This window comes from Coturnix japonica, chromosome 18, assembly GCF_054131305.1.
Source record: "Coturnix japonica strain WE chromosome 18, WE-NBRP24, whole genome shotgun sequence".
Lineage (NCBI taxonomy): Eukaryota > Metazoa > Chordata > Aves > Galliformes > Phasianidae > Coturnix > Coturnix japonica.
The window spans coordinates 3,765,745-3,793,706 of NC_140680.1; the positions used below are offsets into that span (position 1 = coordinate 3,765,745).

Below are 27,962 nucleotides of genomic sequence, written 5' to 3' on the forward strand. Positions count from 1 at the left end.
CCAGCCCCAAAGCAGCCCCCAGGGCACAGGAGTTGGGGATGACCCTTGCCATGTCTGCCCACAGCCTGACTGCTGAGTTTGACCTCTTGCCTGCCATGCAAGAGGCTCCATTTTACCTCGCTACCTCAGGCCTGGTGGCTCTTGTCAGCTTTGTGTCATACATGGCAGACACCCCACAAAGAGGATTCAGGGTGAGGGTAGCTCCCAGGTAGGAGAAGGCCTGCAAAGAAAACAAATCAATTCAGTTCAAGGAAAACTGCAACCTTCATTGCAGAGTCCTGTAGCTTTGTGTGCTCTTCCTAAGCCCTACAGCAGAGCTTTGCTGATACAAGGTCACAAACACTGCTTTTCCCATTAAGGTGAGCACTAAGATCCCACCTTATAGCCCCTTCCCCTCACTTCAGGCCAGGCAGGACCCTGCTAATCCCTCTCCTAGCACCTCCACACCCAGCCCCAAACTGGGGATGCAGCTCCTCCATCACCAAGAAGCAAACAGAGCTCCTTCCTCACCTAGAACCTCCTTCCCTTGCTCCTAGGGAGGCTTTTTGAAGCTGCTGTTTAATTAATGGTCTGGCAGACAGCTGGGACCAGTAATTAGGCACCTCGTTAACCCTCCCCTGGGCTGCCCACACACATAGTAAGTGAGAGCAAGATTGAAACAAAGCATCTCTTCTAGGGGTAATTAGGGCAGCAGGACATTTGCAGGTGAAGGGAGGTGTCCCGCAGCGCTCCTTGCTCTGTTCCAGCATCGAATCACTTCTTGCTGCGCTGCGAGTTTGCAGCTGTTTGTGGCAGCTTTGGGTTGGGAAATGACAGCCACCACCCGGCAGCACGGGGTAGGACAGCACGGGAAGGTCCTCTCGTCTCCAGGATCAGAGCACGGGCTCAGGGGTCTCTGCGGTCAGAGAGGTGCCAGGAGGACGAAGTGTTGGGGCCAAGGAATGAGAGCATGGCTGTGTGCTGCGAGTGACTAAGAGTCATGGGAGCATAGAGAAAGCGCTGGGTTTTGGCTAGAGAGATGGTTGGAGAGCACGAGGGAGCCCAGAGAGAAGAAACAGCAGAGCTTGGCCGGGGAAGGTTTCCTCTCAGTGGTTTTTCCTGGCAGGCTGCGGAGAAAGAGAACATGAAGTGTTCATACAGAGCACTGTGCTGTGCTGGGGGGCTCCTGCCCAGAGCTGGGGGCCTGTTGAGCTGCAGGAGCCATCTGCCTGATTAGTCTTTCCTCCTTTTGAGCCAAAGGGGCTTTTAAAAGGATGTTTGTTTCCCTCCTTCTTCTTTTTTTTTTTTATTTTTTTATTTTTTTTCCAGGAACAAATGCCAGCTCATAGAGAACTGACTCACCAGTGTGAATAAGTAGTAAACCAGACAGGTTTAATATAGAGAAGGGAAACAACCTCTTATGCTCCCTCCTTCTCTTTGAGGAGGCTTCTTGTGGGGGGCCCTGCCGTGCAGAGACTGGGCAGTGGGATCTGCCTGGGGTCTGCCTCCTTGTTGCTCCCCTACAAGCCTGTGCTGCAGCCTCCATGCAGACGAGGTGATTTTTTTCCCCTGCTGATTCAACCTGGAGGAAAATGCCCAGTCTGGGTGTCAGGGCTGAGCTGTGCCAGGTGACTCAGATCAGACATGGAGAGCATTAACCTGAGCTGGTCAGGAGTCTGCAGTCCTCTTCTCTGGCAGACTTAGCAGGGATGGGAGCCTGGGACAAGCTGTGCTGGGACTTTGTCTATTAAAGTCCATGCAAACATCACCTGCGTTGTGGTGTCCCCCACCAAGCACTGTTCAGTCTGGTACCTCCTGCATCCCTCCCTGATCTGAGCACAGTGCCAGCAATGGAGAACAGTGAGCCATTGCTGGTGGCTACCATGTGAACCTCAGGGAACGTATATGTGCCCTGCTCCTGGTGGCCTTCCCTCTGCTTTCCTCCCACCATTACAACACAACCCACTGGCTGGAACACTGGTAGCTCCTACCCTGTTTGCAGCCCCTTTTCCTTACCACATCTCCAGGCTCAGCTGTTGCCTTGCTTCTCTCTGCCTGGCTTCCAGCTTGGCTTCTATTAAGCACTAGGGTCACACACAATGTATTAACGTGCTTAGCCTTTACCCACAACATGCTTAAGCTGTATTCCCAGCCCTACCTAGTGTGGGAGCAAGGGGCAGCAACCAAAACTGGGGGGAAAAAGAAATAAAAAGGAGAAGATGGCACTCTGCAAAAAGAAAAAAACACCTTTATTTTTAAACTCTTTCTTTAAAAATGTATTTGTAAAAGTTTACAGCATAAAAATAATATCTCACGGCTATAGATGTGACATAGTACAAGTCCTACAAGTACATCTGTAAACCTAGGAGAATGTTAACTCTTTGGTACCTTAGTCTGAACTCTGTTCTTTTTGTCCCTTTGCCCTCAGGGTGGTTTCTGGCAGGTGCTGTGGAGGCAGGTGCTGTGCAGTTCAGAGATGCTGCGGAGTGACAGCGTGAATCCCCTCTTCAGATCTGCCCAGCTTTACACAGACAGACCTCAGGCTTTCCTACAGCCCAAACCCAGAGCCCTGTGCCTGTGGTGCTGCCCACCCGAGCCCCAAACCCTGGCTGGGAAGAAAGGGAAGAGCCATTTCTCCCTTCTGGCCCACTTCCCCTGGCTGCACGTCTGCACTGCACTTCTGCCTCCCACGCTGCAGGGCTCCACCACAGTCCCACTGAGAGGTGAACAGAGACAACTGAGTTACATTAAAGTCCGCTGTGCTCTAGGATTCTTGACACAACACAAACAAACACTAAATGTGACACTCTCACTTTAAAAAAACATAATAACAACGCTCAAACCGAGAAGGACAAAAGGCTTAGAAGCTGTGCACACGTCAGTCTGAGAAGCATCTTAAACACCGAAAGAGACTCTGGAGTGTTGCATTAGTTTCTGGGATACACTTAGGTACGTATGAAATAGTGACTGGCAGTAGGATTATGTGGATACTGGTGCTGATAACAACGGACAGCTGCAGAGTAAAATATAATCTACAAATAAAAGATATTGCACTAGAGATGGGCCCAAGCTGTGGCACGTCTCCCTTTTGGAGAGGCATTCAGTTTGGGTCTACCTCCAAAGACAAAAACACATCCAAACAAAATGACTGATGGTCAAAAGTAAAAGCCCGGAGAGACCGGTTCCCTTCAGAATCTCACCGGAGAAATCATGGCTGCAAAACTGCTGGGCTCAGAACAGCCAACATCGCTGCTGGCCCTGTCCCTCTGGGTCATGCCAGGACTGGAGTGTTGGCAGCAGAGAGAGGGAATGGGGGCTGGAGCCAGGTCCCCACGTGGGGTGAGCTTACCCTTCCTAAGCCATCTTTGAGGAGAGATTTCCCAGCTCAGGCTGCAGACTTACTTTGCAAACTACACTGACAGGGTGGTGGGGAATAGTTGAGTAAGGGTGGGAAAGTACCGCAAAGTGCAAGAGCTGGCCCTTGGCATCACAGGACCAACAGCAACTATTTGGTCATACCTCTCTAGAGAGGGGAATGGTACCATTGTAAAAGGTAAAAAGGAAGAGGGAGGTAGGTTTTGCTGGCAAATTGGATCCCTTAAGCAGCTAGAACACATTTTGATGTTAAGAATAATTAAAATGAATGTACATAAGGGATAAAATGCAATAGGCATCCAAGCGTAGCTAATGCCCAGCTAATAAGACAGAATACTTGAGACTCCCAGCAGGGACAAGAATTAGATGTCCTCTTTTAGGACTGTGGAATAGAGTTTAATAGTGAGAAATTAGTAATTTATCTGTACAAGATGGAGCTTAGCACAGGTTTAGTGAAATAAAGTGAATGGCCAAAGAGAGAGAAGGGTTTTATTGACAGGAAAATCTCTGGGCTGGATGGAGGTAGTAAAAGTAGCTCTCTAGGGTTGCTCTCGATGCCTGAAGTATTTAATATTTTTATTAGTTGATCCAGCCCAAAAATAGTTTGTTAATGAAACGTGTTGATGACCCAACGTCTGGAACAGCAGGGAGTATTCTGGTTAGAAATGCTGGAAGAGTAGAAAGATGTAGGTGTTAAGGTTGGTTAGGGGATGACTCCAAACTACCGCTATGCTGTGGCTTGGAAAAAGGTAGCGTTATCCAAAGCAACACCAGGCAAGACAAATGCAGGACAGACCAGAAGGTATTAATGCCCTGTGTGAGGTCTAGACTTGACCCGACCTGGAGTACTGGATATTTCTGGTCACACTTGGCAGAGAAAGACAAAGTAAGAATGGAGTTGGTGTGGACAGGAGTGATCAGACGTGCCATCCTATGGGCTCAAGTTGCAGTGACATGCATCCTACCAAGCACCTTGCATGTCAGAAAAGTACAGTGGTCTGACCCCAAGGATCTCTGAAATTATCACTTCTCCACAGTTAGGATCATCTCTGGAACCACAGGAGATGGCTCCTTCAGTACAGACAGGAGAATCTAGTGTGGAAACAACAGTTGTCATTCACAGTGTGTTTCCCACAGATGATGGGGAATCTGACCACAAGGGCTGAAATGCTCCTCCACCAGCTGCCAATTAAAATGCTTTCCCTTAGGTTCACATTTTACCAAGGGCATCAACCTACAAAATATCTACTCCTCTTTTAATTGTACAACTGGCAGCATTTCAATGATCAGGCAACATAAGACAGAAGCTGTTTTGCTGTTGGGTATTTTTTGTTCCACCCCCCCCAGACATATCAGATTAAAAGAAGAAAATCAGTGGCTTTCGGGTGCCCGAAACCCAAAAGATGCTGCCTGAGTTTTCCAATTTGCCTGTGCAGGATTAGTGGGATGTAGAGAGAAATGCGTGTGGGTAGGGCAGCACAAGGGATAATGGGAGTGAGGGACGTGCTGCAGAGCTCTACAAGGCAAAACTTCTCCCTTTAGATAAAAAGCCCTGCCAGTTCCTGTGGTGTCAGAGCTGTAGTTTTGAGCTCTAGCTTTTCTAGCCCTGGCAGGCTGTGCCCAGTCCCCAGACAACTGCAAGGTGTCATGACAAACAGCTTCCCAGCCTCTCCCCCTCTCTGCCTTTTGAGATGCCCCTGGGCTGGTGTTCTGGCATCCTTATTGCTCCCCATAGTCTTGATATTACTCAAGAGGGACCAGTGAGACCCACCACCGAGAAGGACAGAGTTTGGGTCGACAGTCTTTCACAGTGGAGCCCTTATTTCCCAAAGATAAGACATTAAAGTTTTGCAGCCATAGGGGTTACACAATTTCCCAGCAGATGATCTGGGCTTAGTGGCAGTAAAAGATTAATGAGTAGCCATATTGCTTCCTTATACTGGCCCTGGCTAGTGGATTAATATATTTGTTCCCTTTAAATCACCATCGGAGAATGATTAGCTTAGTGCCCACACAGACAACAACACTGGACTGCCCTCTTTGCTACAACAGAGTCATTGTGAGAGCATGTTGTGTTCCTGGCCCTTAGACTCCTGGCTGGGCACAGGTTGGCTCCAGGTGGGATGGCAGAGCTGCGCCCCAGAGCCATGAGTACCTGTAGAGCTTGCGATGCTCTGTCCACTGGAGAGTCAGGATAGGAGAATGGTGACTCAGTATCTGTGAGACTCTGGCTGGTCGTTCCAGGACTTGCCTTTGCTTGGAGGAGAATCCACCCAACAGCCAGAGTTGGGTATTGCAGCTTCTCTACCCCCCAGCAATGAGTTCCAAGGAAACTGTTCTGGTGGCATTTCGCAGAACCACGGTGTGGTTGGTGCTGAGACCATCAGGGAAGTGCTGGTGCGGAGGAGTTGGAACCCACTGCCATCTACAGAGTGCAGAAGGGGAAGAGGCTGGAGCATCTTAGCAACGCGGAAAGTGGTGTCTCTTGTGGAGATCTAACCCACACCTTCCACTTAAGACGAAGATGTGGGTCTGTGAGATGTCTCCTTCCCACAGCGGTTTGATCGCTGAGGAGGACATGGCAGTGATCTGGAAGATGCTGAGCCACCTCCCTGTGAGGAGGGAAGGGGATGGCAATGGGGAAATGTCTCTGATCTCTGCCTGACTCCGGCAGATGGGAAAGAGGGAGGAACGCCAGGACAAGCAGGGATGTCCCAATGGACAAGTGCGAAGCGTGGTTCTCTGCGATGCCCGGCTCAGCCCCACACCTGGCCTCGCCATGGGGAGATGCCGCCAGCCCAGCTCTGCCTACAGGAAGCTCTCCTCCACCTCGTGGTGCCCCGGTGCCAGCTCCTGGCAGCCCAGCTGCAGGTCACATTCTGGCTCTTCATCCTGCCGGGGGCCCAGGGGGCTGTCACAGGATATTGTAGATGATGTGTTGGCTTCATTCAGCATAGAGCTGAAGGGAGACAAAGGGAAAAGATATGAGAGTTTATCCTGAGTTCCCTGTTGAGACAGGATTCCCAATGAATGAGAAGCACATTGAGCTCCTGGTCAATCTTAGCTGCTTTCAGAGCTCCATATCCCGGTGTGCCCTCTCTTGTCCCCAGCTGTGTTAGCTGACATGTGGGGATGAGACAAGACACCATTTAGCTCACAGCCCTCTGGTTCAACTCCATCCCTGGGAGCTCACAGGGGTGACACCACCCTCCTTCTCTTCTAGTTAACCCACCCCTGAGCAGAGCATCCCTATTTGCAGCTGAAGGCCCCTTCTTCAGTTTTGGGCAATCCTGGGAAGAGACAGCATTTAGAAATGACTTTTCTACCTGGCACGGCTGATGGAGGCCTCCTGAGGGAGGTCACAGATTGCCTCAGGCTTGGGGTCAGGAAGAGGGATGATGTAGTCGTTCTCTCCCCCGTTCTGGTGCACAGCCGTGTAGAGGGTGGGGGAGCTGGGAGGGAGCCTGGCGTTGTTCAACCCGGGGATGGTGGGTCTTGTGCGAACAACAGCGGGGTGGTCGCTCTTCATGAACTCTTCATCCACCTGCTGGTACCTCTGCTCTCACAGGTTATCAGAAAAACAGGAAGGTCTTGTGAGCGGAGAAAACACACAGATGTGTTTGCTTTCCCTGACTGCCAAGCTTCCTTCCCCAGGGGCTGACATCTAGCTGCGTTCAGCTACCCTGACTCCACCACAGACACATCGTGAATGTTTCCTATATGAGTGATCAGCAGCACAATTCCATGGTTCCAAAGCATCAGTCAGCAACAGGCGTCTGATCTTCAGCCAGTTCTGATCTCTGCCATTGCTGACAAACCAGCTGCCTGATGAGGACAGCTGTCTCACAACATCCCCAGCATTCCCAAATCACCTCCTCTGGCCGTTTAAATGAATGTAGCTCAAATCACAGCAAAATGCTCCAGCTCAGCAGCTAATGATGATTAATCAGGGCCTCCAAAACTTCATCCAATGCCGTAAAACCAAGGTGGCATCCCTTCAAAGAGCACTGACCCTTTGCACATACCTTTCTGTAGCAATCCACCAAGAGGTTTCCCATCAGCACCACCAGCTGTGAGAAGGACGGTCTGATCTCAAACTTCTCCTCCCAGCACTTCTGCATGATTTCGTAGCTAACAAAATGGAAGAATGGGCACGTTGGTGACTTAGCAGGGAAAACCGCTCCTGTCCTTTCTGCAGAGCAGGCCCAGGGTTAACACGTGCAGGCAGCACTTACATTTCATCAGAAGCATGGGTAGGTTTGGACATCCGATAGCCACGTTTGATGGCATTGTAGAACTGTTCATTCATAGGCAGTTCAGGGTAGGGAGTCCCTCCTGGAGTAAAGGGAGAGCAGGGAATCAGGCTGATGTAGAGCCTGCCACCCCCATACCAACATGCTTTTCACACCAAGGTTTCCTCTCTGCTTGCTTTTTGTTTTTCAATTTACCTTTCCTGTTTCATTTGGCTTCCAAGTGGCCACGTCAGCATGGGAAAAAAGGAGACACTGAGTGAAGTGCTACTCTGATGCTGGTAGAGTTGGGACTTGGGGATTAGGATGGATTTCTACCCTCTGCATTTAGGAAAGGATCCTGCTAAAGTGCCACCATTTCTGTGGACACAACCGTGATCTCCAGGACACTTACCTAGAGTGAATATCTCCCAGAGAAGAATCCCAAAGGACCACACATCACTTAGGGTGGTGTAGAGGTTGTTGAAAATGCTCTCTGGGGCCATCCACTTAAGGGGCAAGAAGGTCTGTGAGGAAAAATTGCAATGAGAAGAGAGTTAGCTGCATCTGCAAGCAGAGAAGAGCTCTTGGAGCTGCCTGACAGCCCCAAATATCTGCTGACCAACACTTCCTGGAGGGATCCATTTTCTCTTTCTTACTGCAGGACAAACCCAGAAAGCAGGAGGGAAGAACGGGTGTGCTACATCCATTTCTATCATACAGAACAGCCTGTCTGCTATAATGAGCTGTCACAGTGTGCATCTCTGTTCCCCAGCCCTTGGGATGAGTTCACTGATTGCACAGCATGACCACAGAACTCCCAGAGGGAGTCCAGAACTATCTGCACTCTGGAAACCTAAGGCTAAGCTGGAGTGGGCTATGGGACGACCAGGAAAGAGCAGAAGCTTCAGCTTTTCCTGTTCCTACTCACATGGCGATACACTAAAAGGAGCCTCAGTCAATCAGTGTGTGCAGCACTGGCTGTGCTGTTCCAGAGATCCGCTTGCATAACAAATACCAAAATAATCTCCAGGAAGAACTGCAAAGAGGCACAGTTTCATTTCTTGTTTCATAAGGAAAAGAAGCCATATCAAGGCTGGACTGGAAAATCACAGTCTCTCTGCAGAGAGGTCCCCTGGCCAATATGCTCAACATCTGGCTGCCATGCCATGCAAATGGGACAAATCAGGGGGGAAGCTGAGTAGTTCATCGAGTAGATAAAGACAGTTTTGAGGGGCCTGGCACCACTCTCAGCTCCCTCAGACTCAGTTTCCCTATCTGCCAAATGAAGCCAGTTTCACATCCTGCTCTGCTTAGGCTTGTGCATCCCCAGCTCCTCAGTGCTGGAGCAGACACACTCCTGTTGAAAGCACAGGTAAGCTCAATAACAGCCCCATCCTCTCTTGCCTCAAAAGACTGGAGATGCCTTTCTGGAAAGTAGCTGCCTGCAGGAAAGCACTTCCTCTTACCCTGTGGTCTGCTGGTTACAGCAGAAGGCTGCGGACATCTTCCCAGAGTGGCCAGTGACTCACAGCACCACTGCCAAGCTGCCTAACTTTGCATTCCTCCTGCCTGCAGCTGAGGACCAGGCTCAGCACCATGCAGACATCAAGTGCACGATGGTTGGCTGGTGATGGTTGACACCATCAGCTGGGAATGCTGCTTTGTCACCACCTCTGGGCACAGCAACAGACAGGGGGCTTGCAGGGGAGCATGGTGCCAGGCCCAGAGCCCTACAGAGAAGGGGATGACGTGGCTCTGGGTACTCACGCTGCCTTTGGAGATGTAGTTGGAATCCCTCATGATGTCTCTTGCCAGACCAAAGTCACAGATCTTCACCAGCTTCCCCTCACAGATGAGGACGTTCCTGGCAGCCAGGTCACGATGCACACACTGCAGGAGGCAGGGCACTGTCATTGGGAGCAGCCCCAAATGGCACAGAGAAGAAGCCCAGCTTCAGCACTAGCCCATTTCTTTTGCTGCAGGGACAGGAGTCATCTCCTTCACCTTTATAGACCTATATAGCTCAAAGCCACTAGAAGGACTACCTTATTTTTGTTGCTTACTGGAACAGACACACTGGAAAGGGCCTTATGTTTGCCAGACACTAACAGTTCGAACAGTAATGTTACCCCATTGCAAAGTAAGATTGTGTAAATTTGGAGCTCCCCTTCTATGCTCCATGGGATAGCACTGACTGTAACTCTTTTGGAGATCACACTGGCTGGCTGGAGGCAAAGAGCCAGAAATTTTTCTCTGCATGTCATTCATACCATCCCCACCCTGTCTCTCATCCCTGCCCTGCATGATGTTTCATTGAGAGACTATGTTACTGCCTATCCTAGGCTAAGCCAGATCTTAGGAAGCCTGGTCCACTCCATTGGCTTAATTACCACTGAACAAGCACTTCTTAAGAGGCTTTGGGAGCTTATAGCATGTGGGGCAATGTGAATGTCCAACGAGAGTTGCAGCTTTGCTCTGGACTGCCCTTTGTTTAGCACAGCAAGGCTATCTGTTTGCAGCCGGTCATCCCAGTAAAGGAGGGTGACGTAACACCACAGCTGTGCTGCACAGGGCTTGGGAGGAGCTCAGAGTCATGGAATCTGAGGTGTGAAACTTGGTCTGTTGGTAGCTGGCATGCAAGTACAATCACACTGATCCTCAGGGCTATATCTCCAAAGGAAAGTGGTTGGCAGCCTTTCCACTGCATGGCCACTTGTCCCTCAAGGAGGTCAGTGTGGACAGAGGGACAATGAGATGAAGGTGACCACAGGCACAGCACACCATTCCTTGCCTCCATGGGCCAGCCTGCATACATACATTTTTGGAAGCCAGGAACTCCATCCCATTGGCCACTTGGAAGCTGAAGCCCACCAGGTCCATGTAGCTGAGGAGCGGAGATTCATTTATCAGTGTCACCCGGTCTGTTCTTTCAGGAGCTGGAAGACAGGCAGACACAGAGGTTGGTGTGACATGGCACACTCACAGACTGCAGCTGGCAGGAGGAACCAGCTCAATGGGGATGGCTCTGCCTCCATCAACACTACGACAGAGGCTGGGGCTCCCAACACGATGCTGTATTAGTCTCAAAGGTGACCTTTGCTATATTGACCCATCCAGTTCTGTAAGCAAAGACATCCTGCACCCAAATGCAAGTTCTTTTCCCTTCCACTACAGCAGAGCTGTTACCTGACGGGGAATAGCTGTCCAGCTCATATGGGGTGCCATAGTTAGAAGACTCGATGTCAGCATACTTGACTTCACCCTTCATATCAGACATGGGCACATAATCCAGAGACTCATCCTTGCTCATGTCCATGTAGCCCCCATCGCTCTCGACAGACAAGGAGAGGTGACTGGAAGGGGAAAAAGAGATTATTCAAGCCCAGAGAAGGGCAGGAGATGCAAACTGTGGGGGAAACGATCTGAAGAACTGCAGCTCCTGAACCCTTAGCCCCAGCACTGAAATGTCTCACAGCAGGGAAAGAAGCTCTGTGGCACATAAATGGCACCGGGGGTCTCCTTCCATAATAAATACTCTGGGGCTTGTGAGCCTGTGCTTTGTTCTTAGGAGGATCTCAGCTGCCTTCGAGTGCAGGGGGCAGCTGTGATAATGTCCTAACGCTGCTCTGTTTTACTGTTGTTTTTGTGTGCTGGAAGGAAGTGCTGCTTTCTCGTTTCCCATGGGAGTGTTTCTCTGCACTGATGTGTCTGCATCTCTTACAGCTGGCAGCTGGATGAAGGACTGTTTCCTTTTCCTCTTAGCACCTCTTGTGCAACTGCACTCCTTCTAGCACTTCTCCCTTAGGCACAGTAGCAACACAACCTGCCCTGAAAATGCACAGCTGAGGTCTCCAAAGACTAAGATGTGCCGAGAAACTCCTCTCTGTACTCAGTGAGTGGCTACTGTTGTGCTAGTAAAGTTAATGCTGCCAGGGAATATTCCCAATTGGCATAGAGCAGCCAGGGTATGTGTTAGCATCAGCCTCCAGCACACACAAATTGCCTCTGCTAAATCCCTGCCTGCCAGGAGCTGTCTGGAGGTGGCTGTCTGGCTAAGGGTGACACTGGGCAACCATGCTCCCTTGGCTAAGCCAGCATTTATTTTACTGGCCTGAAGGAAATGAAGGATTCTTCCTGGCACTACCAGCTTCCCTCATTGGTGTGGGTTAAGATGGTGCAGGCAGCAGGGAGGAGGAGAAGGCTGCTTTCCAGGCACCTCTGCACGTGGTCCTCCTTGATGGTGTTCCCATACAGCTCTGCCTCGCGGCGGGCCTTCTCACCGCAGGACTGCAGGAAGGTGTGCTTGTTGCGGTGCAGGTAGTCCACCAGGTCCCCGTAACGGCAGTACTCAGTGATGATATAGATGGGCCCTGGGGGAAAAGAGCACTCACGTCATCTTTACTTGGCCCCATTTACCCCCTGGGGCAGTGATTTTTGTCCCTGAGGGCCATTACTGGATTGCAGGATGTGAGGAAAAGCTGCCTTTTGCTGGGACTGAGCATTGTCAGAACTTGTTATTTCTGTTTGGGAAGGCAGGGAGAAGACAGCTGGCATTCAGTTACCTCCTTTGGTGCAGGCCCCCAGCAAGTTGACGATGTTGAGGTGAGGTCCCAGGTGGCTCATGATCTTCAGCTCGGACATGAGAGCTTGCTTCTCACTGCTCCGGGCAGTGGCTGTTGGGGACAGTTGATGTGAGTGGCAAGGTGAGGAGTGAGCAGCTGAGCATCATCCAGCCTTGTGGTGTTGGGGTGGGAGAAAGGGACAGTGTGAGGAACTTACACTTGAGCATCTTGACTGCCACTTTCATGGTGGACTGGGAATGGCTCAGGCCATGCGCTGTTGCCTCCACCACACGTCCAAAGGCACCAGAGCCAAGAGTGCGTCCTGCGGAGAGGTGAGGGTGATGTGATCATTGAGGATAGGAAAGAACAGGACCTTGGGAAAGGCAAGTCTCTTGTCTGAAATGGCACCAGCCACCCTGATGAGAATGGCAGTGGTGGAGAGGGAGGATGTTTGGCACTGTAACTGGTCTGTGACTAATTGAGAAGGGAAGGAGCTGCCAGCCACAGAGAAGGAGAGACAGGAATGACCATGAGCCTCATGCCAAAGGGAGCAGCTAGCTTCCCAAAGCAGCCCCAGATGGTCCCTCTGCTGCAGGATCACCTCATGTCCCAGGGATCTCTGTGCCCTGCCTGGGTTGTTCTCTTCTTGAGATCCCAGACCCAAAACCATCACCCCAAGACAGACAACGTTCATCAGAGGGACCTGTGGAGCCTTTACCTAACACCAACATGTCCCTGGGCACCTCCCAGCTGGAGTCATAAGGGAGCTGCATGGGATCCACATAGATGTACTCGTGCCCATCAGAGCTCACTGACTCGATCACCTTCCAGCGGATTTCATAGCGAGGTTTCTGGAGAGGGGAGCAAAGAGACAAGGGAGATCTGAGAAGCTGAAGGACAGGGAGGGCATGGGGCCTGTGGATGGGTTTTGTTAGGGAGTCTTGGACCTCTGCAGTCATTGCCACCTTCCATGTCTAGCCTACAGGTGGCAGGAGGCCAACAGAGTCCCATGATTTCCAATATGGATGGAACATCATCAGGCAGAAGCTCACAGCTTTGCTCTCCCCATCCACTCTGACATGCGTACCACTGCAGCAGCCTCCAAATGCTGCCCTTTTTTACCTTCTGCCACAGGACGATCAGGATGATCAGGGAGATGACAGTGAGGACCAGCAGAGCCAGGATGACGGAGATGATGACCACTTTGAATGGCAAGGCTACAACAGTAAATACAGGGTCAGCAGTCAGACTCCCACCCCCACATAGCCCAGCACAGAGGGCTCCCTCCCTCCTCTAGCCATCGTCCCCTTCCTGCTACACACCTCCCCAAAAGACATCAACCCTGAGGGGTAATGACAGACTGATGATCCACCATGGACACATTAGATCCACGCATCCATCCCAGGCTGTCCTCTGGGCTGGAGTCTGACTGGGGACAGTCCTGTCCTCTCCTCTGGGTCAGACCTTCCCAGCTGAGACCTTCCTTTCTGTTATTTGGGAAAGCATGTAGTTGTTTGGGTCTGTGGCACCATCTAGTGACCCTCGGGCTAATAACAAGACACTAGGGGACCTGATCAGTTCTTAAGTCCCTGGAGGGATAGCCCTGCTCGGGAGTGGGAGCAAAATGGCCATGGCCAGTGGGCACGAAGGCTACAGATTGCTCTCAGAGCAGCCTTTCCCACTCAACACAAAGGAGGCTTCCTTTTGGGCAGAAATATCCAGGCTCTCTGCCTGAGGACTGCAGCTATCAGAGGACACTGCTGGCTCCCAGCACCTCCACGCTGGAGGCACAGAGAGGAAAGTCCATCTCCCCACCTCCGACTTGAACACCTCCCTCAGTGCTCACCATTTGGAACCAAAGTGATGTCTTGGAAAGTGGTGCCCAGGGAGTTTTGCACGGTGCACCTCAGGAGCAGGGGTTCATCCACCCTGTGCAGCTGCAGGGTGCTGTTCACACGGTACACCTGCAGCTCTGCATGGTACGTGGCGTTGGTGTGCAGGCCAATCTCCGCAGAGTTGTTCCCCAGCAGCTGGGTGGGCTGCCCCTGGTTGCCACACCTGGACCAGAGGAGGATAAAGGCACCTAAGGTGCAGCCAGACCCACGTAGCACCATGGGATGTCCAACTGCGTGGGCCAGCAGAACACAGTAAAATAAAGTGTCTATTGTTTCTAAAAATGCATGAGCCCTGTCATTCCTATGGGCTCCATCTCTCTGCTCACCATTTGATGTTGCTGCACGTGGACCAACTGATCTCTGGCTGGGGCATCCCTTCAGCAGAGCATGTTACAGTCTGCTCCCCACTGCTGGCACTGCTGTTTTCCTTGAGATTCACCACTTTGGCTGGCACTGAAACCAAGACACATTGGTGGGAATTAATCCTCAGTGTTGAATGCAGATGCAGAGGAAGGAAGTTCTCCTAGATTCTCACTGTGGCACAGGGTTGATGTGACAGTGAGGTAGGACTTAGAGGAAATGTGCCTTATTTTTGAAACTAAAAGCAAAACCAGAAAGGGCTGAGGTGATCATGGAAGACCACAGATGACCCTATCAATTCTGCTTGTATAGCAGAGGAACTACATAAGGACACCTCTGCATCTGCAGATGCATCTGCATCCTTGGGCCAACACTTGAAGGCCATGCCGCTGGTATCTGCCCTGCCTCCTTGTTTCCCTGGCTATAAGACCAAATGTGAGATATTTCAGGTAATCTTTGCCCTCACTTTAATGCTCTTCTTTTGGCCAACCCCCCCCCCGATCTGTAGTCATAGGTGTAAAGGCTTCAGGCTGAGAATCCTGGAGCAAAGGATGGAACCACCCCCTGGGACTACCCCCACAATCCTTGGCCCCGTGTCTGCATGCACATCCTCACCATTTATCTGCAGATGGAAGGACAGCTCTTGTGCATCATCCTCATTTGAAGCTCGGATGGTGTAATATCCTCCTTCCTCCTGCTTCACACGCACCAGAACCAGAGATGTCTGGTACCTGGAGAAGACACAGCCATGGAGTGCATGCAGGAAGGTACCATGTAGTTGACACTGCTTGGAAGGGACCAGCTCCCACCCAACTGAGGAATGCACAGAATCCACTCACAGGAAGGTCAGCATTCAGCCACCATCCCGTGTCCAACCACCATCCTGTGCCCAACCACTTTGTGTTGTGAATTATTCCCTCCCTGTCCTCTGGTTAGGAGTGATGTGCCCTCACCTGGTTTCTGACAGGTTCCTGTTGGTGATGGTGAACTCGCTGCTGCTCTCCATGGTCAACGTCTTGTTGTTCTTCAGCCACACAATGTTTGGCTGTGGGTAGGCCTCCACATCCACCTGGATGATGTGGCTCTTGTGGACCTCAGCATACACCGTGCTGGCCAGGTGGGTGTGGAAGTGCACAAAGCCACGCTCTGAGAAGAGGCAAGAAGGATACAGGCTTCAGGGAGAGACACAGTCACCTCTCCATCCCTATGAGCTACCATGGGTCTGGGATCAAACACCCTGAAGTGATGGAGCAGCTCCAGGTTCACCCCTTTAGGTCTCAGGTCCATGCCCAAGGAGAGCATGGGGGCGTGCTCAGAGGCCAGATAACATGCAGGGAACGGGCTGTCACCTTTCAGAGATGGGCAGCTTCCCTCAAATGACATGAAAGGAGCACAGGTGTAGGTGGGAGGTTGACTTAAGAACACATTGGCACTGCACAGTGCAAAAGAGCTCTCACACAAACCCTCAAATATATTAAAGAGTCCCATAATCTGTGATGGGGGAGTTTGGATGTGTCAAAGCCAAGAAGTCGGCAGGGATGCTATGGGGTGAGGGCTGACTTTTTGCCATGGTTAATGAGGGTGGGGTGAGAAGGGGAGGGAGCTGAAGGCTGTGCAGAGAGAGGAGTTTGCCATTCTGGAGCAACACCCATGTGGGTTGCTGCCTTTGAGAGCACGGTCAGTGACGCACCGATCACTTGGACCGTGATGTCTTTCCGGTCTGTTTTCTCATGGTAGCCCTCAGAGACATTGCAGACGTAGGTCCCACTGTCCTCCAGCTCTGCGTTCTGGATGACGAGGATGGAACGGATGTCATGGCTGGATCCTGGCAGGAAGTCGGTCACTGGCTCCACAGCCTTCCCTGCCTGCACAATGGGGACAAGAGATACGGTGTGTGAAGTCAAGCGCATTTCATGCCAATGGAGGACAGAGCCAGGCTCACGGGGAGGGAGGAGAAGCAGGCAGACCTTGGTCTGTCTACAATGGGGACAAGGAACACGCATCGTCAAAAGCCCCTGAGACAGCCAGCCTTCACACAAGAATCTCCCCACTGAGCCTCCTTGAATGGCAGCAACATCTTACATCTGCCATGACATGAAGCTTCCTGAACATTGCTATGATACTGACGAGTGACTGCCATGGGACACATGGGCAAAGGCTGGGGTTGGTGGGGTTGGTGCACTCACCTGCTTGCGGGGATAATCCCAGTTGAAGTTGACCAGCTCATTGCCGCTGACAGTGCACATCAGGGTGACATTTTCTCCCTGACGCACTATGGTCTGCACTGCACTGATGGAGACGTTCACAGATGAGACTGTTGGAAGTGTCAAAGGAAGGGATGATTAATAAAGGAAGAGATGAGCGGACACCCAGTCCATTTATCTTAGGTGGACTTATTCACTTGAAATCTCTTCTATGAGGTATAGATCTGACACTTTGGCAGGACCTGTTCTTTAACAGAGACAGGGTTAAATCCAGCCCTTTAATTGATCAGGGACATCACAGGGACAGGGGGAAAGCTTTTCTATCCCATCCCTGTTGTTTTGAAAGAATAGCCACAACAGCTACAGAAATATGCCAAGATGAGGGCAGCTCACCCTGGATCCTGTAGACATAGAAGGTGTCTGAATCCACCTCTTGGTCATCCACGATTGCTTGGCAATAGTAGGTCTTGTCCTCAAAGAAGCCTTTGAAGCCCTGTTGTGGGTCGTAAACAGCTGGAATGGGATTCTCCACTTTCTTTTCATAAAGGGTCACCTGCAGCTCTGGGTTGGTCACACGGCATGGGATGGTGGCCTCTGTGTAGCCCGTGATGAAGATGAAGAACTCTTCGGAAGTGATTGCAGGGAGAAAAACTAAGGAGGGATCTATAAGAGAGGGGTACACTCATTACACCACGACCTCTCCCACTGCTTGCTCCAGCATGCCACACGTGGACCTTTCCATGTAGAGGCAAGGACGTGCTGTCCCTTACCTGGAACATAGATGTAGAGAGCTTTCCTCTCTGCTCGCTCTGGAGCCTGGTCGGGGCTGTAGAGACACGCATACTCCCCTGTGTGACGGCCTGTCACGTTCCTGAGGGTGAGGTTGCTGACGAAGACCCCGTCCCTGTGCTCCAGCACAGCAGTGAGAGGCTGACCATCCCTCTCCCAGACCAGTGCGTTGTCCCCATAGCACACGAGGGAGAAGGTGCTGTGGAGACTAAGGACGAGCTCAGCATCTTCAGGTTCGATGTGCAGCCCACTGCCCCCAGACGTTACCTCCAACAGACCTGGGACAGAGGAAGAGGTGAGAGCACATTGGACATCTCTGAAATCCAAGGACCAGTAATGCCCAGTGTCATCAGGAGGTGAGGAATAGGAGGCTGGCCTGGGAGGGATTCAGGCACCCACTGAAACAGAGGGTGCAAACAGGGCTGCTGTGCTGCTGCTACACCAGTGCAAGGGACATCCTTGGCGAGGGCAGGGCTGGAAGCAGGGGGGACCTAGACATCTCCCAGATGTATACATCCCATGCACTGGGCCTGAGGAGCTGACAGCATATAGTCCTGCTGACCTAAAAATGAGCTGGTCTAATAAAGCAGAGGTAGGTCTCAGCTGCACCATCAGAAGCTCAGAAACGCCATGCCTTGGTGGGCAGGGGGAGAAGAGGAGATGAAGGAATTAATTCCCTGCTCTGCTGGCTCCCTCTTTACAGAGACAGTGCTAGACATGACACAGGCTGGGCTGAAACAGTGTTTAAAAGAAAGCGAAAAAGGAATGAAAGCAAAGCCTTGCAGGAAATCCTATGGAAGCAATCGAGCAGGCAAGGTCTTCCTGAACAGCTTCCCATGTCTCCTGGCCTCTATGCTTCATGCAGATGTCCCAGTGGGGCTGGGAAAGTGCACACGCTCCTCCACAGTGTCTCTGTGGATGGGGTTAGGGTTAGAGTAAGGGTTAGAATTAGGACTGTGTCAGCAGAGCCGGTAGACCCAGAAAGAACGGATGCAAGCAGTGCAGCCCTCTGCCTCCCTGTGCCATTACCCATCTCCTCATCACCCCGGTGATGGAAGCATCCCCAGACAGCTTCCCCATAAGGGGCCAAGTCCCCGATCCCATCTCTCTGGGCTACCACTCACCAGTGAGGATGAGGAGCTGCAGTGATGCCTTCAGAGGGGGACAGAGCATGTTGGGCTCCACGGCCCAGTGGCCCAATCCTGTTAGGAACAAAGCAGGATTAATACAGCACCACAGGGCTGAGGGTCCCCTCTCCACCTCCCCACTCTCCAGTTTTCAGCCTTTCCCTCCTGCTGCTGACCTGGCTCTCCCTCGTGCTGGATCTGCTGAAGGAGCAGATCTAAGGCATCTCCTGCTGGGAAACAGGGACTGGGCTGGAGGCTCCAGGAGCTGTGTCAGCTCTTGGTCATCACAGCTCAAAATGCCTCTCCCCACCAGCAGAGCACTGCCTGCCTCCCTCCCTCTGCCTTTTTTCCCTATTAGTTTTCACTTCCCTCAGTCCCAATGAGATAAAACTTGCTAAAAAACAGACAACCCCCCCAGTCCTCCCACAATTTCTGCTTCTTTCAACAAAAGAAAATGCATCCAAAAACATCCCCCCCCCCCCCCCCCCCCCAAAACCAGAGAATTTCTTCTATTTCAATAAATATGCATCTTCAGGGAATAATTTTGTTTTAAAATCCCTTTTATCAACATTTTCAAGAATTCCTTTCCATGGAACATGCCCAGCCCTCCCCGATGCAAACTGATAGCCCAAAAGATTCAGGGCCAGAGCTCCCTAACAGCACTGGAGCCATCCCCTACACAACAGGGTGGCAGGCACAGAGTGGGCTGTGATTCAGGGACTCCAGAGCCAAAGCTGAGGTTCAGAGCTTGAAGCTGCTCCCAAGGCAGACCCCATGGTGAAGCCCCCCAGGACCCTTGAGGGCTGGTGGCAATCTGAACTTAGTGGCCCAGCCCCAGGCATTGCCTCTTACTGAGTGGGTCTGCTGCCTCTTGGCCCTGAAGTGCCGTCTCCCTTTGCTTGATGTTGGGAGGAAATGGTTGTTAAATGACGTGCACTTGTCAGATGTTTTTATTATTCTCTTGCTTTGGCTCCAAATATTTAAAAAAAGAATAAAGAAAGCCTGATCTACCAGCAAAACCCTCCAGGCTTCCAGCTTACTCAGCAGCTTGCCTCTCCCCCTCCATAAAGCCCCTCGGTGACTCCTCTCTTCTGCATTTGCTGGGAAGGAAGACAGCACTTAAAGGGAAGACCTGGGGGCGGATGGAATGAAAAGGATGGAGGGGAAATTCAGGCTGTAAATGGACACAAGCTGCCTGTCAGAGAGGTCCGGTCCCACCAGCAGCACCCTGGACTCTGTAGGATCCCTGCCAAGCAAACCAGTGCTCTGCTGGATCCAGGCTGCAGCGAGAACCAAGAGCTCTGCAGCCTCCGCCTGCTGCCTCTGGCTGCCTCCCCAGCATTCAAGGCTGGTTTTAATAAAAACGCTGGTTTTGCAGAAAGCCTTTTCTCTTGGAGATGCTTCCTGAGCAGAGTGGGAGGGTGGCAACGTCTCGCGAATAGCTGTGACCTCTCCCTTGTTTGTCTGCTCCGGTTGGGGTGAGAGGCATGCTTGGAAATGCCGAGCTCTGCTTGCTCTGCAGAGCCTGCTCAGCAGACAGACAGACCTTCCTCTCCTTGACACAGCAACGTGTGCTCGCACACGTGCACAAACAGGCATTTCACAAAGGGATGTAAATGAACCCAGATCTCTGCCAGCCTCAATGATGTTTGTTTCAATCCTCAGCCTCAGATTCTGTTATCTGCAAGAACACCAAGATGCACCCTATGAGTGCCAGACAACGACCCGAAGTGAGAGTGACGCTACCCAGCCGTCCAGAATCAGGTACACAGATGTGATCCCATCCTTGGACCCAAACATCATCACCTACACAGTGCTCAGATGCCATGGATTATCTCCTTCCAGCCCCACGAGTGAAAACGGGGTCACAGACCTCTCAGATTCTTACACCCTTCCCATGAACCAGCAGCTGAGCAACCTTAACTATGGGACATCCCATGGGCAAGATCCCCACCCTGCAGCAATGCCAGCTCCTCAGCAGGCACCAAGGAGACATCCCAGCTCCCATCACTGTGCTGAGACCCTCCACAGCCCCTCCTCCCTGTTGCAGTCCCCAAGTGCCAGCACAGAACCTCCCCCTGCCCCTCTCTGGTGCTGTGACACAAGGGCAGGCTGGTCGTTTTCTCTTGAGCTGTGTTGTTTATTATTCTAAGAGAGGAATTTGGCTGGGAGAGGAGAGGGCGGCCATCAGGCTGCGCTTGGAGAGCAGGAGGTGTGAGGGGCAGCTGAGGGCCCTTGGTTTGTTCAGCCCAGAGCAGAGGAGGCTGTGGGGGGACCTCACTGCGGCTCACAGCTCCTCATGGCAGCCTCAAGGATGCCGGAGGTGGGGAAATGCCAGACCCAACCTCAGCTGGGGATGGTCTCATCCCTACATAGGGAGGGTCATTACTCCACCATCTCTGCCACCCCTCCCCATAACAGTGCCTTACTGAGGATCTCAAGCTTCACCAAACCTCATTCATCTATTACTGTTCCTCCATCCCAGACCTGTATTTTGTCTGAACAAGAATGCCCAAAGCACACTGTGCGGACTCAGCCTTGAAACCCTGTTGGTATTTGACAGGACAAGGGGGAGTGGTTTCAAATTCAAGAGAGGAGATTTAGACAGGATATAAGGAAGAAGTTTTTTTACAGTAAGGATGAAAAGGCATTGGCACAGGTTGCCCAGAGAGGTGGTGGATTTCCTGACCCTGTGGACACTCAAGCACCAGGCTCAGAGCCACTGATGTGGGTGTCCCTGCTCATTGTAGAGGAGTCAGACCAGATGACCAGCTTTAAACCATGGGACCAAGCAACACCCTTACCATTTGCTACCCACTGCCTGAGCACTCCTTGACCACATTCCTTGCCACTCACCCACAACCAAGCAGAGAAACTATGCAGGGGTCCCACAAGCACCCCCAGTGCTGCAGGAGCTGGGAAGCAGCCTGCCAAGATCCACACAGGGAAGGGAAGGTTCTGCACATCCTGCAGCCCCACAGCTCCTTGAGCAGAGCTCAGCTCCCTGCGACCCACAGCCCACCAGCAAGACGTGTTGCTTGCTGGAAACCAGGGTGCAAAACCCTTCTCAGCACAACCAGCTGCCCTTGCTTTTCCTCTCTCTTTCCATTTGCAGCCAGGCTGCGATTCCCGGCGCTCCCACTGTGCTCGCTGGCCCCGCGGTCCTGCCAAGCAGGCAAAGGACATCTGGTGTGAATTAGCGGGAAGTAAAACACACTTTATTTTTTCTTTGTCTAAACTCATCTGAGTCATTAAGTGAGATCATGGATGCCCGCGCGCAATGAGAAAGCCCTGCATGGATCCCAGGATCGATGCCCAGCACAGCCATAGTGTGGGGGCCCCTCCTGGCCTGGGGAGGGGAGACATCCCACCCCATTTAGAGGGGAACAGCTCCCCAGGCAAAGGTTGCTGAGACCCCAGCATTGCTTGTCCACCAGTGAGACTCCCTGGCCTGTCCCATTTCCCTCTGCCACCCTCCCCCCGCCTCTGCGACTGCTTCTTTCCCACCCTTTAATCTAAATAAAACTGAGCTTTTTTTTTTTTCCCCTTGGCTGGAACTGGCTGGAGTTGCAACATCTCTCCTCTGGGGTCCCTCGGCTCCCATGACACCGCATTTACTCACAGGCCAGATTATCATCACAGAGCCCTTTTTTTTTCCCAGCACATGGCTAGAATTAGGCAGCGCGCACATGGGGAGCCCGTCATCCCCAGCCTGTAAACAGCCGATGATAAAACACAGAGGTTGGAAACCTGAAACTGGAGGGACTGGGAAGTCCTGGGGGTCCCATGGGCAGTCCCTGGAACACAAACCTCCTTTTGCACATCAGCCTGCAGATGCAAACGTGGTCCTGATGCTTTACCCCTGTGCTGATGACACTGAGGGATGCTCAACCCTAATATCCCTTCTTTCCCCCCTCTGGTTTAAGCCCATGGGAGACAGAGGAAATGAGTGACCCATCTAAGCGCAAGTTCAGAATAAAATGAAACATCTGCTTGGAGCTGGGCCAGCGTTATAAATAATCCCCCAGCCTTGAGTGTTGGTATTCGTGGCCCTTTGGGTTGCACATGCTCCCCCCGCTTCCACTAATGGAAAGAAGGCTGGGCACGGGGCTGCTCCCTGGAGCCAACAAACCTGGCCCAGGCTGTGGGAAAACCCTGGGAGGGAAGCAAGGGGCTCAACTGAGGTCAGGAAGGAGGGATGGGATGCCTTGCTTTTTGCTTGTTGGTCACCTGGACCAAGCTGTGGCATCACACACTACGCAAGATGCTTGTGTGAGCAGTGGGATCTGCTGAGCCCCAGAGCTCACTCCCTGCAGGCAGTGACCCCAACCCAGGGGTCCAAATGTGTCTCTTGGGAGCATTTCACGCTTCTCCGGTGCCCCCCTCCACCAAGCTGCCCAGGGTCATCCTCCAACTCCTCCATCATCCCTGACAGTAAAGACATCTTAGGAGCAAACACCACAAGCAACGTGAGCAATGAACGTGGGTGCAGTGCCCCCAGCCCACAGGGCAGCACCCACACAGCTCCTGGCATCACTTCATTGCCAGCCCCAGGAATAGATGCCTCCAGCCATGCAACAAAACCTGGGAGCTGCTGGGTAGTGGCTGCTTGGAGAGCAATCTGTCCCCTCTGTCCTCAGGCTGTAACATCTGGGTCACCTCGGGGTGTCCTCATCCACTTGCCTGATGCTTTTCCAGCTGTGTAGGGGTGGAGAGGATCAGGGGAAGATGCAGGGATGAAGGCACCTCAGGCCTTTCCTCCCTCCCTTGCTTCAGCAAAGAAAACTAAGTTCTTTGCTAAGGTACGTGCACCTTGTGTCCCCCACTGTGCTGGTCTGGGGCCAAAGGTCCTGGATGGCTCTAATTAACCACTAACCAAGGGGAGAACAACGGAGATAGAGACATCCCCCTGTGTTCTGCCTCCCAGCATTGCTGCATACCCAGCCCCACGACCCTGCAAAGGGAGAGCAACCTGATCCTCAACTGAAAATGTCCATGAGATGCGGGTGCTGCCAGGGAGGAGGAAATAATTCCCGTGGCTGCATCGGCCCTTCTCTTTTCCGCTGCCTGCGAGGGACCCGAGCTTAATCACTTTGTTCTGGGGTTTTAGGCTCTCGTGGCCAGGATTAGCCACATGACAGCTCTGTGGTCGGGGATGAGGAGCAGGACCCAGTGTGCCAAAGGCAGCAGCACACGTGAGGGATGGGGCCTGATGCAGTGCCCTGCTGCTGGGGCTGATCCCGCACCCCCTGCTCAGACCCAATACCACATCCCCTCTCCTTGCTGCAAAGCAGGGACAAGCTGCCAGCTCCCTGTGCTGCAAGCTGGGACCCACTTCACAGAACAAGAGAGAACACCCCAGCTTTTCTCTGCATCGATGCTCTACAAACACCTCCAAAACCCCACGAATCACACAGACCCACCACCTGTTCTCTCCAAACCCGGCTTTAAAATCACCAAGTCCTACGCCTGCCAGAGTTTGCCTTCCTGAATCAGACCATATTCTCCCCATCCGCTCCCACACTGGAGAGAGAAACTTGGCAGGAGAGGACGAGACCCTCTCAAGGAGTGCCCTGAGCAGAGCAGGGTTCTGTTCTGCAGCCATTTGCTCAGCAAACCCTGAAACTGAGGTGACTTTCAGTTTGCAAGTGGAGAATGTGCTTTCAGAGAGCAGAGCTTGCAATGGTTTATTTTCTGCTGGCCCCGATTCAGCCAAACCCACAAGCAAACATATTTTTTTGTATAAATAAGACAGTGTGTCTCGCCAGTTAAAGCAATTCAAACATGAATGTAGCAATTTAATTGGTGCCAATTACTGTGTCTCAGTAGCATTAAGATTTCAGTCACAACCTCCTTTGCATGGCAGACGGGCCAGGAGGGGGAAGGAAGAGGGAGAGCAGGATGGGGCCCTGCTCCTTGCTGTAGTCCACAGGGGACACAGGGAGAAGTCCCCATCCTTAGCAGGGAAGGCACTTCCTGCACATCTATCCCTGCTATGCAGCAGCACCACACACCTCCTGCTTGCTTGGCAGCATCATTTCTGTGCGAGATTTCATGAGGAATATTGAAACGGTTGTTCAATATTCCACAGCCTGTGTCCCAGAGATGAGGAGAAAGAAGAAGGGTGTAAGGGCCAGGACATCACTGCCAGCATCCCCTGTTATAAGGAAAGGGACAGACCCATGGGACCCCCCTGACCTGTCCCAGTGCCCCTCTGTTCATCTCTGGCACGTGTCCCCATCCCTGTCCCAGCTGACTCTGCTCCAGGAAAGTGCTGCACTTCCAGGAAGGGCCGTCCTTGCAGAACAGGACAGAGGTGCGCATGGCTCAGGGGAGCCTAATTAAGCAAGCCCTAAAACAAGCCTCATTATGCCCAATCTGCCTGGCAGAGCAGAAGGAGACTTCTGGAGGCACCCCAGCCCCCCAGGGAACAATCCCTGACCTCTACCCTCCCCTCACAGCTCCTCTCCAGGGGATTTCTTCCCCTCATTTCAAGCACAAACAAACAGACTGCACAAAATGCCCCAGCCTACAGTGATGGGATTCATCCAGCCCACTGGTCCCCAATGTGTCCCCAGCTCTGGGCCAAAGGCAGCACCAATGCCACCACCAGTGGCTGAGGGCCAGCAGTTGTTCAGCCACCACCACTCCTGCTCCCTGCCCTTTGCTGCTGCATGTAGAGAGATGCTTGGCCATCCAGCACTCATCCTATTTCAACTTGGCATCTGCTGCTGGAGAGCATCCCTTAATCTTTGATGCTCACAGACACTTCTTGCCCTAATTCCAGGGATACTGTTAACTCTGTAACACTATCATTTGGGATACTCTGAGAACCCACCAAACTGGAGCCTGAACAATACCAAGAACTCATTGCCCTGCTGCAGTGCCCATGTCCCCCCCAGACATCTGTGTCATGGTTTTGTGGTGTTGCTGTCAATATTCCACATCATAACATCATGTGCAGCATGGATTATTGGAACCTGCAGTGCTTAAGGTGCTCTGCCCACCAGAACTTAGCCTTGCACACCACTACACACTGACCTTTTCCTTTGCACTCCCCATGCACAAATACTTCATGCTACCATTCCAGCACCCACTAAGCACCCAACCCTATTTAGAGCCCCCTCCATCAGCCCCCTGCAGCCTTTTCTGCATGCTCTGAGCCCCTTCTGTGTCTTCCCCAAGTCTTTCTCCCATGTCCATCCCTCAGCACTGCTCTGCGCTGGCTCTGCCCCCAGCCCTGCTCCTTCCAGTCCCACAGGAAGCACTGCTGGTTTCCCCATGCCGCGCTGCAATCTGGTTTGTGTCCAAAGCCTTCAGATCCTTTCCCACAGCACAAACTGCCTGGGCTCTTCTCTCTCAAGATCATCTACAGACATTTAATAGTTCCTCCCAAAGCTCAGTGGGCTGCTGCTCCCAACCTGCTCGCTCCTCCCTGAGGATAAAACCACCCCTCCCTCCATGTTGCTCATGGGGAGATGCCCAGAACTGAGACCAGTAGGACCCCCTTGTAAGCACTCAGGACATTTGGTGGCTGTTTCCCAACTGCAGCCCTTAGTGCTGAACCCACTGCTTTCAGCTCTTTGCCTGATGCTTTAGCAGAAGCCCCAGGTGATCCAGGACAGGGATGGAGCAGCAAAATATCCCTTGGCACCCCCAGCTGCACCTCCCTGTTGGCAGACGAGCACAGGAGCAGGATGCCCTGTTTCCACAATGTCTCCAAAAGTCCTTTTGTGACTCACAGCACTGCAGGATGTGCAGACCAGGCTTTGCTTCAGACCTACCACCACCTGATTGCATTGGGGACCCCAACAGCTGAGTGATTGCCCACACCTGTGCAACCACCTGGAGAGGCCCACCCTGAATGGGTGCAAGCACTGAGCACAGCTCACAGATCTCCCCTCCGTGCTGGCCTGGCCCACAGGGATAGGGGGGCCACTAAGAGCAATGAGTGGAGAGGGGTGGCACCAGCTGTGTTTGGACATATTATTGCTGCTCTGCCTGATGCAAGCATGGGGTGAAGATGAGCAATGCTGCACATAGCAAGGACCTGCATCCCTGTGCCAGCCTCCGGCAAACCCACCCTGGAGTAGTGTGGAGGTCAGCAGGAAGCCCCTGCTGCTCCCTGCGATGCTTTGCACCAAACTCCCCATGGTTCCTAGATGGGGCAGTCAGGCCCTGCAGCCAGCATCCACTGCACCCAGCTCTGCTTGCAGCCCCTGCCTGTGACAGCACAGTGGTAGTTCACTGGGGACAGACAGCAGCCCTCTGACAGCCCAGCACATCACAGGGAAGGACCTGAGGCTCCCCAGGGATAAGCAGAGGTTCCTCAAGCCCTGCCACAGCATCCCTTGGGGGAGTAGAGGGGAAGTTACCCAATATGGCTTTATCCATGGGATGCCACCACCCTCCCAGGGCTGGTGGGCCATTTCAGGGTGCCAACCCCCACGTTATCCCCATCAGCAAAGCCCCTTCAGGGGTCCTACATCCCACCCCGGCTCCCTGCCTTACCTCACGTGGGGTCCCAGCGGGTTAGTGCCGCTCCGCGCGTCCGCAGCCGCCCCGAATTCCTTTCTCTCCTCCTCCGCTCTCTTTATCTGCAGCCTGCGGAGGCTCTTTGCCCTCCCAGCCTTCCCCAGCTGGCAAGGCTTCCCCGCATAGAGGAGAGAGATGAAGGGGAGGGGGGGTGGGCTGGGGGGAGGAGAAAAGTAAAACAGAAAGGGGTGTGGAGGCTGTGCCAGCGCTGGGGCAAAGCCAAGCCGTCGTGCTGCGCCCTCAGCGCATCGCAGCCCCCCGACGTCCAGTGGGGCGGTGTGCGGGGTTAAATACCGCAGGAGGAGGGGGAGGAGCGGCGGGGCTGCCCCGCAGCGGAGTCCGCCACTTCCTCCCCTCCGCCCTCTGCGGGACCGCTTCGAGCCAAACTTTCGCTTAAAGCCCAAAGGAGCGGCGGGATGGGGAGGGATTAAAAGAAAGAAAGAAAGAAATAGAAAACTAAAAAGAGGAAAAGCTCAAGTGGTGCCGACAGAGGGGAGCTGGGCTGCGTCAGGGCCCCGCGAATGGGAAACAAAAGGAGCCCGGAGCAGCCCGGCTCTGCTCTTCGAGCAGAGCTGCTCCCCATCTCCTTGTGCTTGCTTTCAGTTCTGGCCTTTCTCCCTATTTTATTATTCTTTTTTTGTCCTCTTCCCTTCCCCCCCCACCCCCACCCCCCCCCCAAATCCCCTCCCGTTTTCTTTTATTCTTTATTTATTTATTTATTTATTTTATTCCTTTCTCAGGATATGAGGGGATGTTTAGAAAAATCTGCTGCCCACGCCAGCAGCTGACTCATGTTTTTATTAAAGAAGGCCTGTGCTGAACTGACTCCGTGTATTCCCTCTGGACTCCTGCCTGGGCCAGCGCTGCCCCCCACCCCCCCCATTCCCCCATCCCGGCCCCACAG

General features: G+C 52.6%; 1 protein-coding gene across 3 annotated transcripts; it reads right to left on the bottom strand.

Annotated features, from left to right (window-relative positions):
* Nucleotides 1–2,207: 2,207 nt before the first annotated feature.
* PDGFRB (platelet derived growth factor receptor beta) lies at nucleotides 2,208–27,638 on the bottom strand. 3 transcript variants are annotated; one of them, XM_015875829.3, is made up of 23 exons: nucleotides 27,035–27,638; nucleotides 18,521–18,598; nucleotides 17,378–17,674; nucleotides 17,001–17,270; nucleotides 16,590–16,717; nucleotides 16,094–16,268; nucleotides 15,357–15,549; nucleotides 15,019–15,134; nucleotides 14,370–14,496; nucleotides 13,995–14,206; nucleotides 13,271–13,365; nucleotides 12,867–12,999; nucleotides 12,366–12,470; nucleotides 12,149–12,259; nucleotides 11,803–11,956; nucleotides 10,773–10,939; nucleotides 10,404–10,522; nucleotides 9,354–9,476; nucleotides 7,999–8,110; nucleotides 7,590–7,689; nucleotides 7,380–7,485; nucleotides 6,681–6,910; nucleotides 2,208–6,313 (listed from the first exon to the last, which is right to left on the bottom strand). In XM_015875829.3, exons 2-23 carry the CDS (start codon nucleotides 18,567–18,569, stop codon nucleotides 6,163–6,165), a joined length of 3,273 nt encoding a protein of 1,090 aa, XP_015731315.2. In that variant the 5' UTR covers nucleotides 18,570–18,598; nucleotides 27,035–27,638; the 3' UTR covers nucleotides 2,208–6,162. The 3 variants fall into 3 exon arrangements, with proteins under 3 accessions (XP_015731315.2, XP_085374877.1, XP_085374878.1); XM_085518751.1 differs by lacking the exons at nucleotides 2,208–6,313; nucleotides 6,681–6,910; nucleotides 7,380–7,485; ... (1 more) ...; nucleotides 7,999–8,110; nucleotides 9,354–9,476 and adding an exon at nucleotides 9,482–9,562; XM_085518752.1 differs by lacking the exons at nucleotides 2,208–6,313; nucleotides 6,681–6,910; nucleotides 7,380–7,485; ... (5 more) ...; nucleotides 11,803–11,956; nucleotides 12,867–12,999 and having other exon boundaries at nucleotides 12,222–12,259.
* Between the last annotated feature and the right edge of the window lie 324 nt (nucleotides 27,639–27,962).